This window comes from Gossypium arboreum, chromosome 1 (genome assembly GCF_025698485.1).
Source record: "Gossypium arboreum isolate Shixiya-1 chromosome 1, ASM2569848v2, whole genome shotgun sequence".
NCBI classification, from domain to species: Eukaryota; Viridiplantae; Streptophyta; class Magnoliopsida; order Malvales; family Malvaceae; genus Gossypium; species Gossypium arboreum.
Genome location: NC_069070.1, coordinates 12,604,490 through 12,614,754, shown reverse-complemented (window position 1 = coordinate 12,614,754; position 10,265 = coordinate 12,604,490). Strand labels below are relative to the sequence as shown.

At 31.1% G+C, this 10,265-nt stretch overlaps 1 protein-coding gene across 2 annotated transcripts; it reads left to right on the top strand.

Moving 5' to 3' along the window:
* The first annotated feature begins 6,935 nt into the window (after positions 1 to 6,935).
* On the top strand, positions 6,936 to 9,183 carry LOC108459475 (uncharacterized). 2 transcript variants are annotated; one of them, XM_017758848.2, is made up of 2 exons: positions 6,936 to 8,001; positions 8,944 to 9,183. In XM_017758848.2, exon 1 carries the CDS (start codon positions 7,121 to 7,123, stop codon positions 7,979 to 7,981), a length of 861 nt encoding a protein of 286 aa, XP_017614337.1. In that variant the 5' UTR covers positions 6,936 to 7,120; the 3' UTR covers positions 7,982 to 8,001; positions 8,944 to 9,183. The 2 variants fall into 2 exon arrangements, with proteins under 2 accessions (XP_017614337.1, XP_017614336.1); XM_017758847.2 differs by lacking the exon at positions 8,944 to 9,183 and adding an exon at positions 8,137 to 8,389 and having other exon boundaries at positions 6,937 to 8,001.
* The last annotated feature ends 1,082 nt before the right edge of the window (positions 9,184 to 10,265 follow it).

The following is a 10,265-nucleotide window of genomic DNA, read 5'->3' as shown; positions in this document are numbered from 1 at the left end:
AACAAAGTAAGCTTTATAGCTTAGTAAGCTCATATGAAATAAACTTAATATAACCATAAACATATAACTCAAAAATTAATTATAAATCCATGTATTCATATCAATTTCTAAACCTTTCAATTACTAATTCACAAAACAACGTATTTTCTGCACTATTTTCTCGATTCAAAGCTAATATGATTTATACACATACCTGTACCATCTCATACTAATTTTATTCCCAAACTCATCATTCATTTACTCGTTGAACCATTTGGAATAGAAATTGGATAATTAGGAGTCTTGTACACTAAGTACCTATACCATGGCCCGAAGCCAAACAGGGCAACTTATATCCAAAGTACTGATATCATGGCCCGAAGCCAAATCAGCCGATTATCATGGCCTGAAGCCAAATCAATATAACTCGTACCCGAAGTGCTAATATCATGGCCCGAAGCCAACTCAATGTATCCCCTAATGGCATGTCACTAGTATCCTAAACTATTCCTAAGGTTCAACTGGGATTTCGAATGCCAAATTACCATCAAGTTATTTTCGAACTTATCTGAAGTCTCGTATTTACAACTTATTCAATGAAAAAGCATTTAAAATAAATTAATAATGAAATTTATCACATACAAACTTACCTTGGACGTAAAAACGACGAAATAAGTCGATTAGTTGATAACTTTAGTTTTCCCCCGATCTAGATCCAAATTTCGCTTTTCTTGATATAAATATATTAAAAATTAAATTATTTAATAATATCTCTATACAATTTAATCCAAAACACACATTTAAGTACATTTACACTTTTACCCCTAGAATGCCACCACTTTTACAATTTAGTCCTTGTTACACAAAATCACAAATTCATGAAATTCAAAATAAACTCATGCTAGCTGAATTACTATTATACCCCTAGAAGTCCATATTTTTCATTTATTTCACCATTTAACCATAAAGTTTCAACATTTCTTAATTTAATCCCTATTTTGCATTTTCACTAAAAATCACTTAATAAAACTTGTATAACTATTATCAAACCTTCAAAATCTATCATCAAGCATCAAAATACATGCTTATTCATCAATTGAAAATTTCTAAATCTTTAACATTTTTTCAAATTAGTCCCTGGGCTAGCTAGCCCTAGTTGCAACGATCTCAAAAACATAGAAATCATTAAAAATTGGACAAAAATCGTACCTAATTGAGCAAGAATAGCATGGAAAAATATTGAAATAATAAAATGACTTTATTCCTCTTGTATAATCGGCTAGATGAAGAAGATAATGAATAAAATGGTTTTTGTTTTAATTAATTAACCTTTAATAACTAAATTACTAAATTAACCTTTTAATAAAACCATTTAAATCATCCATTTAATGACCAATATTGTCCAATTAACATTATAATGGTCTAATTACTACTTAAGGAACCTTACTTTAAGGTTATATAACTATTTAACACCTTTAGCTAATAGAACAACATTTTTGCACTTTATGCGATTTAGTCTTTTTTACTGAATTGAGCATTCAAACAATAAAATTTCTTAATGAAATTTTCACACCATCATATTATCATGCTGTTAAAATTAAAATAATAATAAAATAAATATTTTTACTTTGAATTTGTGGTTCCGAACCACTGTTCTGATTTGACTAAAAACGGGGTGTTACAAGTGGTACTTGACTAGTAAACATCAAGGCTCTAGTTACTTCCAAAAGATGTCGGTTTTTTCTTTCTGCAATCCCATTTTGTTATGGTGTATTTGTACAAGAGCTTTGGTGGATTATTCCATGTTTGGTTAAGAAAACACCCAATTGGTCACTAAAATTCCACACCATTGTCACTTTGAAATACTTCTATTTTCACACCAAGTTGTGTTTTCAGCATAGTATAAAAGACTAAAACATATTTTTAACTTCAGACTTATCTTTTAATAAAAACACCCAACAAATATGAGTATAATCATCAATAAATGTGGCAAACCAACATTTTCCTGAAAAAGTTGAGACTCTTGAAGGTCCCCAAACATCACTATGAATTAACGAAAAAAGTTTAGAAACTTTATATTTTTCAAGTGAAAAGAATGACCAATGATGTTTAGCCAATTCACAAAATTCATAGTAATATGAAGAAAGACTTTTATTTTTAAATAGATCAGGTAACAAATATTTTAAATAGTAAAAATTAGGATGTCCAAGCCTATAATGCCAAATCATAACCTTATCAAAACCAGAAACAGAATTTAAACATAAAGTAGTTGTTGGTTGACTTAGATGGTCATTGTCAACAAAGTAAATTCCACTAGATTCTTTATCATTTCCAATCATCCTTCCCGAGACCATGTCCTGAAATTTACATATAAAGAAGTCAAATATAACATGACAATTCGAGGACTGGGATAATTTCTTAGCCGATATGAGATTACAAGCTAGATTTTGCACATGTAAAACATCATGTAAAACCAAGGAAGACGAAATTTTAACAGTGCCTTTTCTCGGCTATTGCCAAGAACGACCCATCTGCTACTTTGATATTTTTGTTTCCTGTACAAGGTGTGTAAGTTGAAAAAAGAAAATGACTACTAGTCATATGATCACTAGCTCCAGAATTAGCGATCCATGTGTTTGTTTTACAAGGCTTGACACTGAAAAAAATAGAAAAATCAGTACCTGGTTGGGCAAATGAGGAAGAAGGATTATTGGATGAGTTAGGAACAGAAGATTTCATCTGAAACTGTGGTGATTAAAAACGCTTATGTAGATGCTCTAATTGTTCTTTAGAGAATGAAGACCTTCTAGAGAAATTTGGCCTTCATAATTTTCATTAGTTGTTTGGAAAGCTTTGCTATCCCCTGATTGTGAACCACGACCATTGCCACTCTTTTTTCTTCCATTCGTCAGTTTTCCATTGAGCTTTTAACATGTTTCTCGAGTGTGCCACTATTTTTTGCAGTGATTGCACCAAGTTTTTTTTTTCCTTTTTTTCACTATCATCATTATTTTTAATAGTTACAAGAGTATAATTATCATCATTAGCTTCAAACGCTGGCCTTAACATTATTTTTCTCTTTGTCTCCTCTCTTCTAACCTCAGAAAAAATCTCACGGAGTTTTGGAAGCGATTTTTTTCCTAAGATCCGAGATCTCACTTCATCAAATTCTTTATTTAAACCAGCCAGAAACAAATAAGCTCATTCATTCTCTTTTTTTTCATAGCTTTTACACCATTTCCGGGACACTCCCATTCATCATTATAACACCGATCCAGTTCTTGCCAAAGAGACATCATCTCATTATAATAAAAAGTAACTTCCTTTTCCCCTTATCTATCTTTCAAAAGTTTTATTTTTAGCTCAAAGATCTGTGAAGTGTTTTCTAAATCTGAGTAGACGTCTTTCACAGTGTACCAAACATCTTTAACAGTAAGTTTTACCTATGGATGCTTCCATGGAATTAATAAATTAGTTAATTATCATAGAATTTTCTAACCTCCACTTGCTCATCTTTGGATCGCCCACCTATGGTTGCTTGACTTCTCCAGTTAAATGACCTACCTTACTGCACCCATCAATTGCTAATTTTACGGACTGGGAGCATTCTAGATAATTCTTGTCATTCAGCTTGTGAGATGTTAGCTGAAAAGAAAGATGAAAGACCTTTGTCCCTTGAGTCATTGTACTCTCGGTAGTTGTTTCAAAGGTAGAACTTTATTCCTCTATTTGATTATTGGATCTCTTATCTCCAGTGAAGGTTGTTTTAACCATGATGTTATTAGAGTTTTAACCTTGTAAGATGTTAGCTGAAAAGAAAGATGAAACACCTTTGTCCCTTGAGTCATTGTACTCTCGGTAGTTGTTTCAAAGGTAGAACTTTCTTCCTCTGTTTGATTATTGGATCTCTTATCTCTAGTGAAGGTTGTTTTAACCATGATGTTATTAGAGATTTAACCTAGCTCAGATGCCATGAAAGTTTTTAAGAGAGTATTTAATAAAACTATTATGTATTTATTAACTAAAGAACTAAACTTAAATAGAGAAAAAGTCTAAGCTAATTGGGAAAATAATTCCCTTATTCTAATAAACTACTAAAAGATAAAATAAAATATTCTTAGAATATCTCTAAGATTTATCTACCTAAATAAGATTTATCTAACTAAATAAATTTAAAATATATGGGCTTACATATTTCAATAATAAACTCACCATCAGTAAGAATTGTTTCAATTGCATAATTTGAAACTTTCAAATTTTAAACTAATTATTAAACAATTAATCTCCCAATAATAGGTTGTGAGTTGATAACTTGCATATGATTATTTTGCAGATGAAGTATCTATTAAAATTAAATCAAAACATCCACTTGTTGGTTAAATGAGTTCATATTTGTTTCAAAAATTTAAAAGATCCAATCTCAATCATGAGGTTGTTGATAAATCTTATTCTTTGAGAACAAGCAGCACTTTAAAAATCTTTAGAATGGATAATTTTTAGGTTCTTTAATAAATATTCATGTAAACTTTAATTTGTTGTGTCATTATTGACTGATATGGTCTGATTGGTAATGTCAAGTAACTTATTTGACTAGTAAACTTCTAGTTTATCATCGCATGATATTCAACCATCTTATCGTATCCATAATACGAACTAGAGGAAAAGCGATAGTTTTCTAATACAAACTTTTAGCCAATATAACAGTGTAATAAATAGAAATGAAACTTTCCCTCATTCATAGTCTCAATACGATATCCATTATAGTACATCTTTTTAAAGCAAAGTAATTTCTATAAGATTGATTAGAACATAATACATTAATTATCATTTTATTTCTTCGGTTGACAATGTATTAGCTCATATGGATCCTTGAATTAATTTTGTAATACTAAAGATTAATATGTTTCATTACCATATTGAGTATAGAACAACGATATATTAGCTCTTCTAGAGTCTTAAATTAAATTTGTACTACAAAAAATTAGTTTGAAAAAAATGTTTTTATCTCTAAGAATAGTATGCGCTATTATATCCATTTCTAGTTGTGAGATGAATTATGTAATTTGTTTTTGGAAAACCAAATAGCCCATAGTAATAAGTGTTAGCTAACGATTTGAATTGTTCATGATTTTGAACCAACTCATAAACTAAAACCTAAAGTCTTCATTATCTCTCCCCGCAGGTCTGTTCAACCTCAAAGCATCCCAATTTTGATTTCTCTTGGGACAGTCATGGATAATATGCCCATTTGTTTCAACATCGGCCTTGCATCTCGGGCAAATAGTTGTATTCTTGAGCCTTTTAATCTGCAAATTATGATAGCTAAGAACATAGTTTTTAAAAAATCTCCAATTTATAGTCTTTACTTTTGGGGGAACTTCAGTGCCCCCACAAAGCTTTGTAGAAATGCTTATGGATAGGTTTATTAGGATTGTTACTTTCGAATCGAAGTCTCTGTAATTCTTTGTAACCACTTCGAACTGAGTATTCCACTGTTGGCTTACCTGACCATGTCATCATGTCTTCAATCTCAATTCGAGGATTTGGGACGTTGACGATACACAAGGCACCAACATCACAAAAAAACTCCCAAATTAGATGTACATTTCATTGCTTTCTATCTTGCACAAAGAGATCTTTTACCAACATAATGTCTTGGTTAAGACGAGGAGTACTAACCATATTATGACCTTCTCTAGGTAGCCAATTATCTTTCCAAATTCGAATTCGGCTGTCATTACAAATATGTCATTTTGTCCCCCTTTCCAACAACCCTCTCACGCTCCAGATACTATGCCAAGGTAATAAAGGCTAATAACCCAATCTAGCTTCCATAAAAGTGGTGTTAGAATAATACTTGGCCTTTAAAACACGCGAAAGTAATAAATCCATATTAGCAAATAATTGCCATCCCTATCAAACTAATAAAACAATATTAAGTCGAGCCAAGCTTCTAAATTCTAAGCTCCCATTTTCCTTAAGATCACAAAGGGTATTCAAAGAACACCAATGAATGCCCCTTTTATCATGTCCTTTTTGTCACCAATATTTTGCAATAATAGCCTCCATCTTTTAAACTTATTCTTAACTATTGCATTCATTGAACTATTACATTTCCTTAAGAGAATAAAGTAAAATAAATAAAATGAGCTTTTATATGTGTTGATAAATTCTTTATTTAAAAAAATATCACAAAAATACATGCTTGAGCCTAGGCATAAAGTATATATAAACAACAACAACAATAATAATAGTTTTCCTAGCTCAAACAAAGTTTAAAACCCAAATTTTATATCAACTAGTATGGTTTGTACCATGCTTTGAGTTAATTAGAGAGTAAATATTTTAAGATTAAAATATATTCCAAGTCTCTAGACTCTTTGTAGATTCTTTGTAAGTTTAAAATTTAGTTTTCATATTTTTACTTTTAAGAATTTAGTTTTTCTATTTTAAATTTAAAATTCAGATTAATTATTAACACCACTAAATTCTTTTGTTAAATTCATTAGTGGTCATGTAACAAAAATGGTATTACAATAAACTTGAATTTAGAAAATAATTTTAACTTTGTCTTTACAACTCTTAAAAGTTATATAATCATTTTAATCAAATTAAGTATTTGGACTAATCAATGACATTGTAGAAGTTGAGGTATCAAATTTTTGAAAAATTTGAAGCATTAAAATTAAATTTTAAATTAAGGTGTAGCACAAAGACCAAAATTTATATATTCTTAAAATTGAGTATAGCATTGTGACCAAAATTAAAATTTTACCAATTTAATGAAAAAAGTGTCACGTGTGTTTTGTATAAATATATTAACATAAGGACTAAAATAGGTGGGTGACTAAGCACCAAGAACTTTCTTTTCAGTGACTAAAATGAAAGTGCTGTAAGAGTTGAGTGAGCAATCAGTTAGTTTACCCATAAAAGAATTGGTAAGGGACAAAATGTAGGAATATATAATTTTGAGGCAACATCTCAACTCACAGTGTCTTCAGCTCAACTCTGTTCTTTCTTCACTTCATTTATTTCACTCTCTCTCAATCCAAACACTAAACCTCTCTTTCTTCTCCTTCTACTTTTCCTTCCACACAATCTTCACAAATAAAACAAAATTGAGAGGTGAAGTAAAATAAACATGGCGGACATACAGCAAGCAGACGGAGTGGAAGGGCCATTGCCGGTAGCTTCATCTGAGACGGTTGGATCGAAACGCCAGAGACGTCCAAGCGTTCGGTTAGGCGACATCGGCGGTGAGCAACCTTACGATTCTCATGTAAGAAGACCCTTCTCTTCTTCCAAGCAATGGAAACACCACTCCAACAACCTTTCCTTAAATCCCTCACTCGCCTCTCCCAATTTTAAATCTTCCAAAACTCGCGCCCTTACCAATCTCACTACTGATTTCAACGCCACCAACGACACCCTCGATGACCATACTGAAGCTCAAAACAATTTAGATGGCGTTTCAATTGGTAGCTGGGGAGTCAAAGATTCCACGAAACGAGGCCCGGCCACGAAACGGCCTCGGTCCAATTGGGTTCCCAAAATCGATGATTCCAATGGCAACAATAACAACAGTCATGTGGAAACAGAGGACAAATACAGTGGCAGCAAAGATAACGAAAATTTCGACATGGAGAACTCGGAAAGTCCCATGAAAGAGCAGAGTCCAATTCATTCATCGGATAATTTGGGTATCGACGGCAACGAAAGGGAAGTTCTTTACCCTGGAAATAACCAAAGACGTACGATTCGGACCCGGGTTTTCGATGGGGTCGATTTATCTGCTCCGTCTTGTGAGGAAGATGGGGTTAGTATATGGTTGAATAGTTTGGGTTTAGGAAGGTATGCCCCGGTTTTTGAGATCCATGAAGTGGATGATGAAGTTTTGCCATTGTTGACATTGGAAGATTTGAAGGATATGGGAATAAATGCAGTTGGTTCAAGAAGGAAACTGTTCTGCGCAATCCAGAAACTCAGTAAAGGCTTTTCATGACATTTATCACCCATTGCAATGTAAGAGTTTTGAGCCTCATTAACCTTTTCATGTTTAATTTTTTTTTTTTTAATGTAGTGGAAGTAGGAAAATATATAGGGCGTTTTTGTTGTTGTTGTACTATATGAATCTTATATCTGGTGCAATTTTTGCAGTGCATTGTTCTTATATGGTGCTTTTGTTAAGGTAATACTAACTATTTGTTGAGAACTTTAATGGAAGACATGATACAATATCAACTTTTCTTTTGGTTACATGAAAGTGCTTGGCAAAATTAAGTAATTTCAATCATATTCTTATGGTTTTCTCATTTCTTTTCTTGTTGTATAGTGAAGTACTTGATTATGGCGTGTTTGTATGGAAAGTTGATATCAAGGAATAAAGCATTATGTCCAAGGTGTTTATTTACTCTGGCTGTCTTTTCCTGTGAAACTGTTTTTTTGAATCAAAAATAGACTGGCTATTGATATTTGAGCTCCCTTGGTAGAAATTTTTGCTACTTGAGCATCTTTTCTTTTAACATATGTATTTCCATATCATCTCAACTTACCTCTCACCATGTTCTTAGGATCAACAATGATGTTTTGAGTTGCCTTGTTTTATCATGGTATTATGTATATCTTTAGTTGGCATACATACACAACTTTAGACGGCCTAAATTCTACATGGATATCTGAATCTAATTTAACCTTCATAATTTCCTTTTTCTTCTCTCTGCCTGGCACAACTTGGTAATTAGCATACTTCTGAAACAGTGATAGTATGAACAAGACTGGAGTCATTTCAGGCTTCAGCATTTTCATATACTACTTGACATATTGTTTGCAGTTCTTAGAGTCCGATACATTACTTAAGGTAGGATATGATTTTGTGAACCACAAAGAAAGAAACAAACGAAATACGAGTTGGTGCTAGAAGGATTAGATTTCTAACTGTTTTGTTTATTCTTGAATTGTGGATAGGTATTACTGAAAAGAATCCTTGGGTGAGAAGAAACGTAGAAACTCTTTAAGGAAAACCCAAATTTGTTTTCTGAAACTTCTTTCCCGTTAGATTCTTGTTTGATTTGTGTGAATGGACTTATCCATTTCCTGTCAAGTGTAAACCAGTCAGGTTTATTTGACCTTCATTCAAAGGCAAAGCCAGTTTTGGTGCCTCTGTTTTAGGAGCTTACGCATGATGCATGAATGGTTTTTCAATTATATTGCTTTTATGATGTTTCATCTATGTTACTCATATTTGGGCCTGCATGTGTGTCTGATACAAATATATACTATTTTTTCATGTATACGAAGGATCTTTAGTCATACACGCACTGGACATGACATGAGTGCTTCAACAAAAAATGAAAAATGGGAGTAACATAGTATTTCATATCTTCTGAATATCCAATTGCTCATCTAGAACTGGGAATGAGATATAGATATGAATAAGATGGAATATGTTTAAAACATTAATATCCAATTGTTCATAAATCTCTAACCTGTTAATGAGCCAACATTGGTACAAATTTTTTTCATGTCTTTTATCCCAGCCCAACAATTAATATGATTATATATACATTATAATCAAATTTAAATAAAAATTAATTTTATTTAGGCTAAGTAAGATGAACATGAATTACTTACAAAATCTTTTAATCAAATTGGATCGAATATGAGATCAATTGTGAAAAATCCCCATCCAAATCCGGTGAATGAAATGAGCTGAAAGGGTAATTCAACTTACGAACGTTGGAACAATGATGTTTTCATAAATTGGGAAATTTACTTTGTTTAAAATTATGTTTTAATCACTTAATTTTTAAAAGTTACATAATAGTTACTGATATTATATTTTGGTCACTCATTCATTAATTTTCTTTACCCTTAATGAAATGATGTTATGACACGTGAATTCTAAGAGTTAATAATGAATTTGAAGAAGCTTTTGAACTGGCTTATATATATTTTGTTGTTCATTATATTACTGATTTTTCTATTTAATTTTTTATTGTTTATAAGTTTTATCACATTTTATAAACCAAAAAAAATTGATTTTACTAAAATATTTGGTTAAATAAAAATTTTATCATAAATAAATAATAATCTGATTCAATTAAAATAATTTTATTAAATGAATTTATATAATAATAAATTAATTAAATTTTATATTGAATTAATTTATATTTAAATATTATGTTCCCATTAAAAAAAGAAGAAAAAGAAAAAAATGTTACTTTAGTTTTAAATAACAAAATTCAATTCTTTATACAATAAATAAATTCATATTTCCTAAATAAAAT

Bases quoted from the DNA above. Each gene is read 5' to 3' on its own strand.
- LOC108459475 (XM_017758848.2), top strand. From the start codon at position 7,121: ATGGCGGACATACAGCAAGCAGACGGAGTGGAAGGGCCATTGCCGGTA.